Source organism: Cyprinodon variegatus, unplaced genomic scaffold (assembly GCF_000732505.1).
Source record: "Cyprinodon variegatus isolate N-32 unplaced genomic scaffold, C_variegatus-1.0 Scaffold427, whole genome shotgun sequence".
In the NCBI taxonomy this organism is placed as follows: domain Eukaryota; kingdom Metazoa; phylum Chordata; class Actinopteri; order Cyprinodontiformes; family Cyprinodontidae; genus Cyprinodon; species Cyprinodon variegatus.
Genome location: NW_015150880.1, coordinates 552,338 through 570,630, shown reverse-complemented (window position 1 = coordinate 570,630; position 18,293 = coordinate 552,338). Strand labels below are relative to the sequence as shown.

Here is an 18,293-nt window from a genome sequence, read left to right as displayed (position 1 = left end):
TGTCTGTGGTACATTCACACTATGAAAAAGGACAAAACTTTCAGCTGAAAAAAGAAGGGCTGAATGGAAAACAACAAATTAGTTCATTTTTAAGAGCCCTTAGCCTCTTTTGTTGAACATTCTGGATTTGACACATCGAAATCTTTTGGTAATCTCAGTTACTAACGCTAACTGCTAATGTAAATTGCTTATAATAAAAGAAATTTCAAATCTGCAGTAATTTTGTCTTTGTTTAATAATAAAAAAGTTATAAAATAGTAGTAGTTTTTTATGCTTTAAATATAAATAATTAGTAAGACTTTACTTTAGTAAAGCTAGATGATTTTTTTCACATTTCTGTTCTGTCATTTTGGCCATAATGATTTATAAAACTGCCCCCCTGTTGATATTCCTGTGTAAAAATATCAACTTCCTAGACTAGCCCAACAACCACTTTGATTTGGTTTGACACAAGCCTGTGCAGGTGGACATGAATAGTGTTGCGTCTCTCAGCATTGGGCTCATTCAAGGCTTCACCAGTAGACCCCTCCTTTACACCCTGTAGACACACGACCGATGACCCATGGCTACCACAAACTACTTTTTGAAGTTTGCAGATGACACCGCAGTAGTTGGCCTTATTTGTGAGGGCAATACCCGATTAGTGAAAAACCAAAAACCTTGTCCTGAATATTAAAAACACCACAAGGATCATCAATGATTTCAGGAAGAGTCAGCCTTAGCTACGAACCTCTTGTCATTAACAACACAGCAGTGAAAAGGGCCAGCACCATAAATTCATGGTGATGCAGATAATAGATACCCTAACCTGGTCCTAAGGTTTGATAAAGAAAGTTTTGCAGTGCACAAATTGCTGAAGGTACATCGGAAGGTACATCTCCCGTCTTCAGTTTTTGCCACCTTCTGCAGGAGCACTATACAGAATATGCTGACCAGATAAATCTCTCTCATGTCCCTGCCCTGTCTTTGACTGACTCGTGCCACAGATGATGGTGAGTGCTGTACATGAAAGATATACTGACATTGTGAAGAAAGAAGCTTCCTGACCAGACCAGAAATACCTCCACCATCCCCAGAACAGATCTCGCTTCTTGGGTTTGGGAACTTGACGTGCCTCTGGCTGAGCTTGTCCTACAGTAGCTTTATACTCATCATTACATCATCATACATCATACATTATGAATTGCTAAACATTTCATAATGTGCAATAAAAATGTATAGTTTTATTACATATTTTTCTTATATTGTTTTCATGCATTTTTTCTCATTTTGTTTACCAAACAATGCTGCTGTTTTGATTTTGCACCTTTCCTGAGGCATTGCAGATGACTTACCTATACTTTAGACTTAGACAAACTATATTGTTATTTTGTACACACAGAGTGTATACAAAATGAGATTTCGTTCAATACAGCTCTCAAGAAAGTTCCATTTCTTAAAGAGCAGCAGTGATAAAAATTTAAACATTGTGATCAAATGTAAGACAGAGATATGATTTACGGGTTTTTCCAACATTCAGCAGTGTATTGCCAGTGGGGAAGAAGCTTTTGCAGAGCCTCTTCCTAGAGGGCAGCTGGAAGAACTGTCCATGGTGGGTGTGTGAGGGGTCATTTATGATGTTATGGGCTCGGGACATGTAGCGCTGGGATGAAATGTCTTTTATGGAGGGGAGAGGAGCCCCAATGATCTTCTCTGCAGTTCTCACTACTCTCCTCACCTTCTCGCAGTTTGAGGCACAGTAGCCTCCAAACCAAACAGTGAGACAGCTGGTCAGAACTCTCTCTATTGTGCTTCTGCAAAACGTCGTGAGGATGGGCAGGGGCAAGTGTTCTCTCTTCATCCTCCTCAGGAAGTTCATGCACTTTTATGCCCTTTTGACCAGTGAGGTGGTGTTTACAGTCCAGGTAAAGTTGCAATCTGTAATCGCCCATATGCCTTTCCACATCCTCCTGGTGTTGCTGCTATCTTGGAAAAGATACTGGATTTTCTGGCTGTGGTTCTGCTTCGCTGATCTGATGGCACGGTTTATGTTGGCACGCGCTGCCCTCAGTGCAGTGCCTCTTTATCACCAGACTTGAAAGCTGAGTTTCGTGCTTTTGGCGATTTCCGAACCTCCCCATTCATCCAGGGTCATTGGTTTGCTCGGGTGGTGATGTTCTTTTTGATGATGACTTCCTCAATGCATTGGTTGATGTAGGCTGACACTAGCCTGGGTGCTGTTCCGAACTTAGTCCCGCCCACAAAGTTTGAGGTCGGGGAAGTTCGGTCTGGCTCTGCTCCATAGTAGCGCGAGTATTATCGCCCACTGTCAGGCGATCCAATCAAATTGTCAGGGCGGGCTTTATACGATGATGGACAGATGACCAACAGTAACGTAATCAACCATGTGACCAATGCGCGCTTGGGTGACAACAATAATGGCTGCCGCTGGAGAGTTTAGGTGAGTAGATTCTGCTATTAGGTCTGTTCTATAAGATATCAACAACAAATTAATTTTAAAAGAGGAACAGAGAAACGCGATCAAGTCTCATCTTCTTATTATAGGCGTGCAACTGCACGCTTTGATTTTTGTGGACAACAACTATGCCTCGCTTAACATACGTCACGCACTCCGTTGCTCTTATTGGTTGTAGGTCTATCCAATTGAGTGCAGAGGCATTTTTTTTCCTGGTTCGTTCGAAACACGCCCCATAATCACAGCTCTATGGAGCAGTATCAGACTCATATTCTGACTAGAATTGAGTCGGACTACTTCAGGCTAGGCTGACACAATCATGGCATACTCATCTATATTTAGAAGATATTCCAGTCAGAGCATTCAAAACAGTCTTGGAGTTCCTCGATGACACCCTCAGACCACACTCGGACCTCTTTAACTGTGATTAGCTGGGGCTTGTATGCAGGAATTAGCATGACACAGAGGTGATCCGATGATGCGAGGTGGTGGCGGGGTGCTGCTCTGATTGCATCTTTGATGTAAGAGTAAACCAGGTCTAAAGTGTTTTCACCCCTAGTTGCAAAGTCCACATGTTGGTAAAAATCAGTGAGCACAGTCTTCAAAATAGCCTGGTTAAAATCAAATACATCTTCCATCGATGGTGATGCACATCTGAAAGAAAAGCCTGACGCTGATAATGCATAATTCACTGGAGGTTCAGGTCAACAGATTTATCTACCTATTTTTTCATATCCAAAGAATATGCTAATTATTCAACTGCTGCTTTCTCACATTCAAAATAAAATGGCCCTAAACAGCCCTGTTAAAACCAAATCATATTTTTCTAAATAATTACACCACTTAAACTTACCATTATGTGTTCTACAATCTGCTGGAAGCTGCACTCATTTAAGGTGTTTCATTCATTTCATTATAGAGAGCTCTGTGTGTTTCCCTTCGGCACAAACGTTTTGCATTTTGCACTCCTTGTCAGGATTATGGAGCTTCTCAACTGTTGACACGTCTTCTTTGTGAAGCAACTCTGTTTACAATATGGCTTTTGGTTCATACAGTAGAGAAGAAGCTTTGAGGCTTTAGATATTTGGCTTGAGTATGACACTGAAGGCAGGTGTGGCAGACTGCAGGAGGATTTTTGCTTGATTTAGTATATTAATATATTTTGGCAAAATGTGTGTCCCTAAGCTTAGTGAGCCATTGGAGTTTTTGCATCCTGGGGCTAAGTTCTATTTTCATAAAATGATTTCATACATATTCAGAAAGCAATTTATTTTAAATGTTTTACCACCGGAACAAAATAAAACACACCTAATTGAAGTGTCCTCTAAGGAGAATACAGGGATGGTTTAACAGTTAATAAAAACTGAAAATATAGAATATAAAAACTTGTTTTGAATTAGGGGAAACTCTCAGGCATGCATTTATGGAGACCTACAGTACTGGAGAAACATGCAACAAGTTACTTGGAGTTATTGATTATCTGTTTAAGCAGTCTCTGAGGTTTAGGTTACATTTTCAATCAGTATAATAATAATGTATTGGTTGTTTTTCTTCAGTGAGAGATTTAAATATTCATTTGATCTTTTTCTCTGATTGTTTGATATTCCAGGTCTTTCTGCTGCAGTGCAGAAGTTCTCTCAGTCCTTACAGGAGTTCCAGTTTGAGTGCATAGGTGATGCTGAAACGGATGATGAGGTCAACATTGGTAAGTATAATTTATCCTGGAACCGCTCTCTATTACTTGCTTAATCCTGATCCATATGAAATGCCCTATCTTCGATACAGGAAAGTGGGTTGGGCGGGGGGGGGGGTCATTTAGTTTAACAAAAAAAGTGGCATCTGTGATAGGAAATTTATCAAAAGAGACAGGTCCAAAGACTATGTGTTGAAAGAAGCACAAGGTTTACTCCTATGCCCTTTTATTTGGAATTCTTATTTTGATCATGGGGAGGAAACAATCTTCAAGAATATTTTTTAAGTTTATGTCTGTTATTGTCAGGACAGTTTTGTGACAGTACTGATTACAGAAAAGGTTAAGCACCGTAAACAATCACTATGAACTACTGACATGAGCTGTCTACTGTACCTTAGAGCAGCTTCAGACTCAGCCCCTGTTCTTCTTGTACAAGAAAATGAACTGTCTGAGTGATCTCATCCCTTTTGGTAGATCTTTATTTGCAGGTAATGATTTTTGCCACCAGTTATCCATGCTTTCAAGATGAACACCTAGAAAACTTGCCATTTCACTTAGTATTTACGTTTTTTTTTTTTTTTACGGTCAGATTTTCCTTGACCTTTGCTCTACCTTTTACTCTTTCAAAACTTTTCCAATCTACGGTTGGGACAATTAATCAGATTAATTCTAACTAATATGTCAACTGTATAATCATTGCTAGGAATATACCAACTTTAAAACATCCACTTTGCCGAAAAAAGAAAAGACTCAAAGTAGTAATTAGTAATTAACTTCTATTAGAAAAACAGAAAATTGTTATTTCATTTGTTAAAACCTTTGTCTGTAGTTTTTCAATTAAATTAATTTACAATGAGCACCTTTTTGTGTTTTTAAGTTTATTTACTTTTTTATACTCTGGTATATTGATGTGATAAGACACATTTTTTTTCGGTAAATGAGAAGAATAATTTAAATTAATAATAGCTGCAGTCCTGCTTAGATTAATTTGAATTTATAACCAGTGTCCTAGAAGCTTTAAACAGGAGCTAAAAGATTTTTAATGTGTGGAATTTATAGATCACACTGAATACCTTTTTAGTATCTTTCAATGCAGTGCTGTTTCTTTATATCATTTCAGATGGTGTTAAACACATACAATTTCCTGTTGATTAACCATTAACTATTCCTCACTCAAAGGATTATTTTGTCATCATAAAAATGCCTAATAGATATATGCCCTTTCTCAAGATGTGAATCTGAACTATTTTGAAAAGTTTAGACTCTTGGCTACCACTTGGCTGTGGTGTACAGATATCTTTTTGCCCATAGTGGTGTAACTTTTATGATGTGTTTTGGAAAGCTTTTTACCTTGTTGGTCTTATACACCTAAATTCACAAACATTCACACACCAGTCCAGCAGAGCTGCCATGCAGTCACTTGTCTGTCACCACGAGTCAGTTGTAGATCAGCATCTTGCCTCAAGACACCATAGCTTCAGGTGGGGATAGGGTTACAACTTCCAGTTGTGCTTTTCCAGTGTAATTTTTCTTGGCTTCTAAGGGCTCCTTTGCCTCCTTAGAAAGGTGCATGTTGCAAGCTAAATTGTTGCCACAATTTGCCATATAGATTTGCATGTCTTAACAGATTTGCATTCAGTGTGTGGTAATTATGCTAAATAAAGTATTCATAGTTAGTACTAATTTATGGTAAGAGATTGAGTTGCATAGTCTATATACTGCCTTGCAAAACACTTGCTATATTTAAGAGCAAAAAATACAATAGAAAATAATATTATACACAATTTTTACTTTATAAACGTTTCTGTCTCTATATGTAAAAACCTTTGCTACAGTATCAACAACATCAATATTAATAAATGCTGGCTTATGCTTGATGTGTCCACAAGGTCTACACAGTGCCTCAATTACGACATTCTTACATTCACTGGTCTCCACTCGGCCTGATTATTTCGTATTGAACACCTAGGATTGCACAACCTATAGGTATTATTTGCAATTTATTGCAAATAATACCTATTGCACATCCATCCATGCGAATAAAGAAGGCAGTAAAGCAACAGCTCCTATTGGTGAGGCTTTGAAATATAAAAAAAAGGTCTTATAATTTGGTCCATAAATATTGTAATTACGATCAACAGATTGTGAACAGCGCTTGGAAATAATTAACTCTCACTCTTGGATAATAAGAAGAGGCATTAAAATAGTTGGAAACAAACGTGTTTTCTACTTCTGTATTGCGGTCTTGTAATGTTGCTGTCTGTGTCCTACAACCCCCCCTAGAGTTGGCAGAATATTGGCTAGAGCAGAGAAAAGCTACATGGTGTGTTAAATGCTTCAAGCGCTGTGTCGGCAACGTTCCGGGCGTCTCATTTCCGCGCTGAACGTAGATGCATCAAGCATAAACAAGCCTTAAGGCCGTGTATTCACACATCCATCAACCTGTCAGCAAAATCTGGATGCTTTTGCAGCTTTAGCTTCTATTGCAGTGAACACAGCAACACTAATATAGTATTCCAAGTGCTACTCTTGGCTTATCCCTTTTGGCATCAAATATTGTTATGTTTTTTACACTTGATATTGGAATTGATTTTGGAAACCTTTGCTTGGCATTGCTGACTTGCTTGGGCTAATGGCTTCTCCGTTTGACAATATATGTTTACGGCTTCTTCTATGGCTCCTTTCTGTTTATTCATTATGTGCATGCACAGAATCATGCATGTCTTGTTATGTTAGCTAAACACAAAACACTTTGTGTAACCAAAGAGGAAAAAAGAGTGTAAAAGAAGGTAAATCAGAGATAGTAAGACAACAGGGTATAATGATTTAAACGGCAAGTATAGGGGAAAAAAGCCCTGTTTTTAAATGTAGCTGACGTGTAGATTTTCATCTAACATATAGTTGAACCACAGCTTAGTCTATGTTCCCTCTTTGTTTTTTGTATTTTAAATTTTTTTTCCTTAGACAGTTCTTGTGCAAAAACTTGTCACGTCTCCAGGACATCTGAAGGACTAATTGTGATCAGTGTCAGAGATTAATGAAGGTGGAAATACTCCAGCCTCCTACAGGTATATGAAAGCAGATGTGCTGGGGGATGCGCCGGCTCTAATGGGCAGGATTGTCAGTCTGGCCTCTTCCTTCTCCTCTTGTTTTGCATCCCACTCATTATCCCCAGCTTAAGTCCTCTGCTCTGTGCTGAGCTGTGGTCTGCTGAATTACTGTCCATCTGTGAGGGCTGGACAGGATATCGACCGCCTCATCTCGAGGCTTTAATGTTCATCAGAATGTTAAATGACCATTACCACACAAAGCTGCAGTAACCGTATGGGGGTCATGGGCCCAGATGCTAATTATGTTAAATGGAAAAGTCCACACCCAAAGCCAAGTATCATTAGAATAAAGCATAGTTTAATTTGAGGCAATGCTCTCATTCCCAGGCCTGCAATGAGAGTTCTGTTGATCACAGATGGAACAATAGCAGTTTTATTGTCTCACCTGTAAATTGATTTTGTTATTTATTAAGAAAATAATCAGGACAATACAATGAAATGACATTATGTAAGAATCAAATTTTAAATGTAATTATCTAATGAAACTTGCCTTTGTGTTAATTTTCAATTCAACACTTGGCCAGTTTTCCATTTAAACTCTAAGCTACACTGCTGTGTTCACTCACTGTCTCACAGAGAAAAGGCCATGATAACTATTTGGGGGGAAAATGAAACAGCCTGTTGAAATCAATCTTGACGTCAATGAAACCAGGCTTTCTGACTGACATAGCCAGACCCTTGAATGAATGCCACCAAGGATCTTGATGCAGTATTGGTGCAGTTCACTTTGATGCTTTCAGCCTCCCCACAAAACATTGGGATGTTGTGTGCGCTGTCAGACAGGTTCGCCTGACCTTTTATTGATTTTCCTCGATGACTTCCTGCAGTGACATTCACATGCCATGTCAGTTATCTAGGAATCAATGGGGCCAAGAGATTGATGTGGCTATAGAAATTTTAATTTTTTAGAAATGTAGAAGGACCTCTCCTCAAAGGTCAGTTCTTGAGTCTTCGGGAGCTGTTGAATTCATAAAAGAGGCTTAAATGGGAGGCAACCAAACTTTTGCTCAGTTTATTATGGCGTAGTATTCTGCCAAAAGTCCACACAAGCATGTAATAGTCCTACAAGCAGTTTTACTTTACACAGACCATCATCAACTCTTCCTCATGCACATGATTAACGTGTTATGTACACAAAAGTGCTTTTTCCTGCTCTCATGGCTATGTTCCTGCCCTCTTGAATATCAAACCATGCGCAGCCTCCCTTGTCCTCACATGTGGACCTGTATCTGTGTGCTCATTATCAACTTTAGTCACTTTGAAGGTGTTACCCACCGGACAAATCATCCCGCCTGTGATTAGCTACATGTCACATTTTGAATTTCTTTGCCCTTTAAATTAAATTCACCTCCCAGAAGGTTAGATTGAAATAAAAGCTTTTTTTTTGTTTTTTTAAAGTGATACATGTTATTTGTCACTTTTTATTTTAAACATTAAGGGGAAAAAAATCAACTCAAGCCATATTTTAAACCCATTGCAGGGTGAGTATCAACAGGGTCTTGGATATTGTTTATATATCAGTTATCTGGTGCAAGGTGGCTTATAGGCATTCTCTACATATTTATAACTACCTGCGTGTTACCTTACTTCCTACATTCCACAACTAGTTTGTACATGTGCTTCATACCTTTAAACTGTGAAGCATCAACTACATAGTACTTATGTTGGGGATGGAGTGGAAGGATTTGGAGGTATTACTCTCTGCTCTTATTATACATGTTCAATGCACCAATGAAATATTCTCATTGTGAGCTTATCACCTTCATGCTTGACAGTTTGTGCTGTGTTGAGGATTTTAAAATCTTCTTTATTTCCTCTTGTCCTTCTGAAAATCCTTTTTCAGTGGTGGTTTCAAATGTTCAAGCTAAAACGAGTTAATAGATTTGTAAATAAAATAAAAAAATATTTTAGGAATTTATAATATGGTGTGTGAAATTGTTGTTCCAGTGTTTTTACTTTTACTTTTAGACAAATTAACTGAAATTGTAGTTTTTACATTTTTTTTTTTTTGTTTCGGGGGGGAAAAAAACAAGCCTACATGGCGCTGTTTGACAAAGTGACAGCCTGTCACCTGTGTAAGCATAACTGTGATTTATTACGCCTGAGTTTACTTCCTATAGCCAGATCCAGGCCTGATTACTACAACATATGAAATAACCCAAATAGGACCTGTCAGACAGTAAAAACCTCAAAACCTAGACATTTAGCTGAGATTAAAGAAAAATAAATCAAGAACAAACAAATAAGAGAATTTGAGTCCATTAGTCTGGAAAGGGTAACAGAGCAAAAATAAAATTTTCAGAACACATCTTAATGAGCCGTAAGACTTCTGACGCAATATTCAGTGGACTGAGAAGACAAAAGTTGAACTTTTAGGTGCATATCCCATAAATCTGGTGTTAAAGTAACATTGCATTTCAGAAAAAAAGATCATACAAAGAGTAAAATAAGGTAGTGGTAATGTGATGGTCTAAAGCTGTTTTGCTCCCTCAAGACCTGAAAGACTTGCAGTAATAATCTGCTGTCCACCAAAAAAATAAATAAATAAATTAATAAAAACAAATAATGAAAGAAAATTTCTGGCCAGCTTTTAGTGACCTCATGCTAGAATAGCTTGGGTTCTGCAGCAGGAAAATAATTCAAAACACACCAGCAACACCACCTCTGAATGGCTGGAATAAAACAAAATGAAGACCTTGGAGAGACCTAGTCAAAGCGCTGACTGGATTCATATTGGGAGGATGTAGGATTACTTTAAAAAGGTCATCTTAGGCTACGTTCACACTGCAGGCCTTGATGCTCAATTCTGATTTTTTTGTGAAATCCAATTTTTTTTTTGCATTGCCATTCACATTTCCAAATATATGCGACTTGTATGTGATCTCCAGTGTGAACTGCAGTCATACAACGCAAGTGTCCTGCATGCGCAGTAGAGGACGCAATGACGTCACAGGCCAGCGAACTCTGTGTTTATGGAAGTAAACATGGATGGTAGTGCCAGAGCTCATCTAGCGATCTTTCCCAACCATAAAAACACAATCTTTTCAAGATGGTTAAACATAAATGCTGCTCTCCGCATTAATCTCCGTCCACCATGGTTTTTGTTTTTCTTGCCGCTTCTTCATAGCAAGACCCAGAATAGTGACCTTTGTCAGCTATTAATGGCATTCAGGTCAGATGAATGTGACCTGGCCGTTCAGACACAGGTCGCATTTGAAAAGATCAGATTCCTATCAGATTCAGGAGCACATAGCCAAGCGGCCTGGGTCGCATTGGAAAAAATCGGATCGATGTTGTTCAGACAGCCATGAAAAGATCAGATACAGGTCGCATATGGGCCAAAAAATCGGATTTGGGTCACTTCAGGCTGCAGTGTGAACATAGCCAAAAACCCTCCACTCTGGGCCACATTGGTCTGGATTTTTTTCTCCCTTTAATTTGTAATTACAGATTTAAACTTTATTATGTGCTGACTTGTGTTTTGATAGATAAGTTCAACTTGTGTGAGGTTTTAAAACACCTAAGTGTGATGAACATGCAAAAGGATAAAAAAAATCAGAACAGAATGTGTTTTTGTTTTTTTTTTACTTTTTTACTTTAGCAACTTTTATTTTGATAGGTGACTGATAGAAAAGGGGATGGGGAGAGAGCAGAAATGATATTTGTGTGTTCTGAACCTGTTCCTATAATTTTTCCACCATGTGAACTAGAGTAAAACCAAAATCAATTCAAATTTGTGCATCCAGTTTTCATATCTAAAGATTCTGTTTCCTGTATCCATCCTGACAAAAAGAATGGCTAAAACACTTTTATATGACATTCAAGCAGATAGCATGTGTATGTCAGCTATGCACCAGCAGTGAACAGAATTTATAATTATATTATTAGGAAACTCATACAGGAAATTACTTTTTTAAATAAACTGATCCATCTTATTTATCCACTTTGATTTCACTTAGTGATTCATCACATTTATTGCTTTCCCCCCATTTACAAGTGAATTATATGCAAGCTCTAACCCTACTTTGATTCCCATTTCCTTCCTAATCTTGTACCATCAGCGGCTCCCGCTGTGGCCTTTACCCCCTCATAGCCCTGCTCTGTTGATAAAGGAGCTAGTAGCATTCAAAGAAGGCCAGCTGCCTGCAAGATTGTTGGCACAAAATCATTGCTCCCTGGTTTTTGAAAGATCTAGTGTGCAAATAGACCAACGTGTCCACAATGATGCATGGGTCCCTTTCCCAGGCTGTCGGGGTTGATAATGATGTGACTCTGTTGGCAAGCAGCAGAGCTTGACCGCCGCTAAATGCCTAGACATGCAGTGACACGGGGGCTCTCCTACAGAGGCCAAATTTTATCAGGGCTTTTACTTAATGAAGCTGTGAACCTATCCAGGCACAATTCTACTGCAGATAAGGTGGGATACATTGTATTCTGATATTCATCTGGCCTAGTAGGATGTAATCTGGGCTACTGAAATATATCCCAGATGGTGAGAACACATCTCTACCTCATCACTCTCTTTTACACTGGGCCAGTATATAGTAAAGCCTTGCAGGGGATGAAAGAAAAGAGAAGTGATCAGTGGAATCCATTCAATTGAGGTATTGTTTCTTACTGCAGGGCAATGCTTGGGTTTAAATTGGACAGCTGCATGCTTTTATTACATTCTGAAATGCACTGTGCTGAAGGATCTGAAGCTAGAAAGCAAATAAACATTTTGCACAATATTGTCCTGTGGGAGGTGTCTGAAACATCACATCTCTAACGTCTGCAGCACCGCGCTGGTTGTTTCTATTTCATCTTACCGGCACGATGCTGCCGTCTGTTTTTGCACACAGATATCTTGCATGTGAAGGCATTTCAAAACAATCCAAAAGCATCAATTGTTCTCTATTTCTCGAATCTCATTTTTTTTTTTTATTATTTTCATTTCAGCCCAGTCTTTCAAAGAATTCTCCCAGCTGCTGAACACTGTTGAGGAGGAAAGAAGACGCTTGGTAAGGACACATTTTAAAACACGATAGGACTGCAGCAACACAGTACTGAATCTTTTAATGTGTCAATATGTTATTTGCACTCTTAATAACATATCAAATAAAATAAAATGAAGACACGCTTAAAGTCCCAGCGGGACATCTATTGGAATTTAAAAGCTTTTTTTTCTGGTGCCTTATATATTGATATCTTGAACAGGGATACTAAAACATTTGTTTAGGTGCCGAAGTCTAAACTTTTTTTGCTACAAAATAAAGAAATAAAATTATTCTGGCTGGTGCAAGAAAAAAATTATATCAGGAACTTAAATAAATGTTTTTAATAGGTTTCCCTTTGAGAGAAATTATCCTTTGTTACAAAAATATTCTCTTAAAGCAAAACCTCAAAACCTGTTCAAAACTGAAATCCTTCAGTTATGCATTTTTAATAGTATTTAAAAATCTTATTAAAGAAATCTGACGATATATACCACATTTATCATGTGAAAAATGTTGAAATCTGCTTTTTTGCCCTTGTTTTTTATATTCATTTAAGGTTTTACAATGTCTGCATTCTTTTATTTTGAGTGTTTGTGATTCATGATTAAGCCAAAGTTTTTCTCACCCTGACTTAGTAACGTGAAAGCCTCCAAAGCCAAATTTTGTAAAATTTCTGCTAAAAGACCCTAAGGGGCACGTCTAAGTGAGGCATGCTGGTAATTACACCATGGATAGATCTTTTTAGTTTGAGGATTTTTTGCTACTTTTGATGGAGGATTTGTGGAGCCCGGTAAGCCCTTATCAGTTTGACCCACTTGCTTCAAGGTACTGACTCAGCAATGCCTAAAGACGGTGTTACTGGGGTAGTACAGGATATCTCACCATGGTGACAAACGCAGGGGCTGTGGTAACAAATGCCTGCACCCATGTAGTAGGCATGTACCTTTACCATTTTTACAAATAGGGCAATTCAACTGCAGTGGCTGTCGTTCAGCTATATTAACAGTGATGAGGGAGAAATATTGCAGAGCTCAATAAATCTTTGTTGAAAGTGTAGAGGATTTAAAAGAAACGACAGTAACAATAAAATGGCACCAATAAAACCAATTCTATTGGGGTACATTTAGGTCAAAATGCGCAAGAGCAAAATAAACATACATGAAAGTATGTTAAACTACTTTTGCACATCAGTTCATCAACCACCACACAAAAAGCTCCGTGGCTGCGCGTCAAGCACATGCTTGGTGACCCATCATGGACGTGCGTCGCCATTTCACTCGCACACGAGTTTCTGGTTGTAAACATAGCTGGGAGTTTATTTATTTTGCTGTTGTGCCTTTTAACATAAATGTATAGCAGCAGAGTTCATTCAGATTAGATGCAAGAAAAGTCGATTTTGGGATGAGCTACATTTTAAGGGATTAATTCTTATTTAGTCAGAAATTATATTTAAGGGGATTTTAAAAAGCAGTACATATGTTGGTAACACTGTTGTGTGTCTCAGTAGTTAAGCCAGGCCATTTCCATAAGGAGATTTATTAGTTGTTTTGTATCAGTTATTGTTATTTATTTCTTATATTATGGGTAAAAGGTGGTGACAGTGATTTTTGTTTTTAAGCATATGCACTGATCGGTGGCACTTTTAAAAAAAAATTTGTTGTTCTTGTGACAATGACAATAAAGATAAATTGAATTGAATTGATACAATGTCAAATAAAGCTATGCTATTGTTTTTTCCCATATTTCTCAATAAATTCAAACCCTTGATCCCGTATACTTTGCAGAAAAAAACAATCAAAAGCAACATATACCATAAGCAAGTCCTGTCATAAAAAAATAAGGCTCAAAGAACTCAATGATTGAATGAATAATATTCACCTCACATTTAATTATTTAGCCTTGGCTTTTGTTTTAGCATTTACAAAGGATTCATTAAGGAATAAGAGCTTATACCATTAAAACAAAGCCTATTATGTTGGGAAATGTCTAGTAGTGGACACATTTAACTGTTTGTACTCTATTAGACTTGGTTAACTTTTCAAAACATAACAGACTATCCTAATAAACTCACAGTATGAATGGCAATTAAGCAAAGAATTTAGCCAAATGTTTTTAGGGAAATTTTTGGTTAATGAAAGTGTAAGTCTCTTTCCTTTAAAGGCCTGTTTGCAAACTAGGTGGTTCTGGTTGGCTGGTCTAAAGGTCGCAAAACAAGCCTCCAACAAGGCTGAATGTCTAAAGACAAACCAGGCATGACGTAAAGGCCAAGGGCAAAGGAGGTGGAGGAGATCTCTCCATGGGTGTCTTAGTTATGCACAACTGCCTCCCTACATCAGTTTCCACACAACCCCAGAAACAGCAAAATATGCAAACCAAAAAGGAATTTAGATCACTTACTGTCCTGGCTTTAAAAGGTGCCTTCTTTCTCCCCCCCAAAAAATGTCAGGAAGCGAACTATTCTGCTTTCTGCCATTATTATTCTCTAATAATAGAGATTCATTTTTGTCTGATGTTGGTAAATCCAGCTCCTGGAAGTAAGAAACCTTGACTAGTTTTTCTTATTATTCACATGAATAGGTGATTTTAACCCTGTGGTTAAATTAGAATCTTTGAGGGCTCTTGTCCAGCATCTTTTAAATGCGTCTCTTGCCCTTCACCCCTTAGTCAGATAAGTAAAATCAGATAAGTCTTAAAGTTACTGCAAACCAGACTTCACGGACTACAGTTTTAGACCACTGTTGTGCATTATAGCTGGAAATTCAAATGGTTCTGACTAATCTCTATGCAGACCTTTTACTCCTGAACCTGGATTAAATCTTGTAGCAAATGTTATTCATATTGTTTGGTGTTTCCATTTGGTTTGAATTAAACAGCAATGCAAAGCATAATGTGGTCACACATTCTGGTCCACATTACATCTTCACTCATGGTTGAAATAAACAGGAAGTAGAGGCTGCAATCTAGCACCGACCATAGATCAGTTATTGAGTAAAAGTTTCATTGAACGTGTTGCTGTGGAACAAGTTGTTCTTATGTTAATTTGTCAGCTAGTAATGGCGATGTTGTTTCCATCCATGTTTATGTGGATAATAGGAACATCCAGGAAGACACTGACAGCGCAAACAGCTAATCATTCATTTGAAGTAAAACTTTGCTACGTCAGAGCTGATTTAAAAAAATATTTCCATCACCAGAATGTCCATTACCCCTTTTTTGCAAAAGCTAAAATCTTCTCAAGCAAGTGTAAAAACTTAATTTTATACGCCATTCCGGTTGAATAGAAGGTTTTTCTGAAAGATTGCTGAAACCTGTTGACATCATATATATTATTTTTGTGCTTTACCCTTTGTTTATACTTTTTCTTTCTAAATTTATTAGCAAATAAGGCCTTTGGTTTGCTTTTATAGTAACAACAGCCCTTGACCTGAGGTATGATGTAGTATATATTTACAGGGAAAAAACAAGGGAGCAATGGGCTAACCCAGTTAGCTCCTCCCAATGGAGTAGCGGAAATTTGTTTTCTCTCAAATGGTTAAGACTCAGTTTCGATCCAGGCCTTATTAACAGTGCACTAATGGGGAGAAGTGGCATTTTAATGCATTTAATGTGCTTTCATTCCAGTAAAAAGTTTTTAGCCTATGATTTTATTGTATATACTTGGGGAAAATATTTCTTACCGTACCTGGATAATCTTTGCTTTTGTTAAGAACAGGAATATCCTTTCTCTTAATGCTCTGATAGGAGGCTCTGAAGAAGATTCCTTAGAGTTGCTAGAGATTGGTTTATTTAATTGATATTGGGAGGTATCAACCACACCAGGCTTTTGCTTTTCTGTGAAACATTGGACTGTCGGTCGGACTTTATGATGTGCCTGAATATTGTAACATTGTCATATCTTTCTTTCTGGCAGTTGCTGTACTGCCCCCAAATAGTGCTATGGCAGTTTAAGTCTGCTCATCACACCCGTTGCTGTAATTCTATTGAGGCCCAAAAGGTACTATTAAGACACAATCATGATAGACAGTTGCTTTATATAGCCTTATTTTATCATGATCAAATAGATATTATGGTCTTTTTATTCTAGAATTATATATTGTGACCATGCCCATTTAACTGTTATCTGAATCTGTTATGTAGCAACTATAATTCAGAAAGTGATCCAAAAATTCTACATATATTACATTTATAGAATAGGAAATCCCTCTATTGCCCCCACAATGGAGAAATTCTGAAAAATGTAAGTGAATTAAATTCAAAATATCACGTTACCTATTTAATGACTGTGCTTTTTATGAGATTTATTTAACTCTTTGATTCAAATAATATGAATATTGAACATTGCATTCTTTCTTGAAGACAATGATCTTTCCTTTCAGTCCACCTTAAAAAGAAATGTGTTACCACTATTATTTATTTTCAGTTAATTTTGAGGTACCCATGCATTAGTGTGTAGAAATGTAATAAAGTATACAAAATGTGAATGATAGATTTCTGGACCCAGTCCCCAAATTGGTTTCCTTCATGCTATACCAGGGCATACTGCTGTAGCAACATTATAATATGAAAGCTTAGCCACATGATTTGTGTGTGCTTGGTTGTCAATATCGTCACCAATAGGCAGAAGCATTAATCACTCTTTCTGAACCATGAATGTTGATGTTTGTGCTTTCTGCTGTACTTTCCCTAGCTTCTCTCTCTGTCTTTGCTGCAGCATTTGTGACATTAGCGTAACAAGTTACACTTTTATTGTAAGTTCAGTTCAACTGTGATAGTAGCCATTGGAAATTTTACTGTGATAATCATTAAAACCAGAAGCTATTTAATTCCTACAGCACTGCTGAGAGATATCACTTCTGAATCCACTAAATAACCAAATTGTTCTTCTTAAAAATACAGATATGAACAAAAAAGGAAAGCAGCAGAAAAACAGTAGCAGATTGTTGCCAAAGAAAGAAAATTGTTTTTGTTTTTACTTCTGCTCTTTTTCTACCATCTCTTCCGTCTTTCTTTTGAGCTTTTTTTTTTTAGCTTTTCATCTTGTGAAGGGCTTCTCAATATCTCTGTCCTGAACCATCTGCAACAATCCTGCATTAACTGGATAAAAAAGTAGAATACCAGACCAGCTGTTTTGGAATCCCTCCAAACCTCCCTATGGCCATACCACCCCTGTCTCCATTGCTAATGCTCTCTATCTACTGGTACTGTAGGAGCGTATGTACCAACGGACAGGTTTTTCACATATAGGTGCAAATTAGAAGGTACCTATGTTCAAAAACACCATTTACTCAGCCAGTATGCTGTTTGTAAGTCAGAGTAATAGCCAAATTAGAGTATATTTTTGACTGCTGACATTGTGACTCTCCGTAATGCTGAAATTGGCCACTGAGAACCCTGTAAAAAAGAGACAACCTTTTCTGTCATTTCCTGACATTAAGACAAGACAGAACTTTCCCTGTTTTAAGTGAGTCGTGATTACTGAATTCATTTCTGTTTGCCAAATTTAAGTTAATATTTTATAGACTCCCCTTTTGAATTGTATGGACTTGGTCACACATTTTGTTTATCCTTCCACAAGCTTTTTACATTAGTTTGTAAGAATATTGAGTGAATCCTCCTGAACAGAAGCAACGATAAACTTAGTCAGTATCTATTAGGGATAGTTTTATGCTGAGGCTTTAACTTTGTCTAGGGAAGTTTTGTTACTTTACTATTTATTTTTACTACATTGCAGTTCTATTCTCATGATACTCTTTATTTTGTGAGGTGTACTGGTCCCTTACTCTGCAGGACACTTAATGCTACAACCTGCATACATCACAGTTATGATGGTGCTGAAAGAGTGAAAAGCTTTTCCAATTTTTCTCCAAATGTAAGATTTGCCCCAAATCAATGTAACATTTAGCATACCGTAGAACACATCTTTATAATCTTGGAATTAAAGACAGAGTTTATTGGCATCTTTTATTCATTTCACTCTGAGTGGGCTTTTAGCCAATGTTGGAACAGGACTTGTTTCACTGTGGGTAATGACACCCTCTTGCCAGCTTCTGTAAGCATCT

General features: G+C 37.6%; 1 protein-coding gene across 5 annotated transcripts in view; it reads left to right on the top strand.

Moving 5' to 3' along the window:
* Positions 1-18,293, top strand: part of arhgap42 (Rho GTPase activating protein 42) — a 137,394-nt gene that overhangs the window by 49,940 nt on the left and 69,161 nt on the right. For all 5 annotated transcript variants that reach the window (XM_015388531.1, XM_015388530.1, XM_015388529.1 and 2 more), the window contains exons 2-3: positions 4,065-4,160; positions 12,197-12,258. In XM_015388531.1, coding sequence (XP_015244017.1) covers positions 4,065-4,160; positions 12,197-12,258 — 158 coding nt within the window. The remainder of the gene's footprint in view (positions 1-4,064; positions 4,161-12,196; positions 12,259-18,293) is intronic.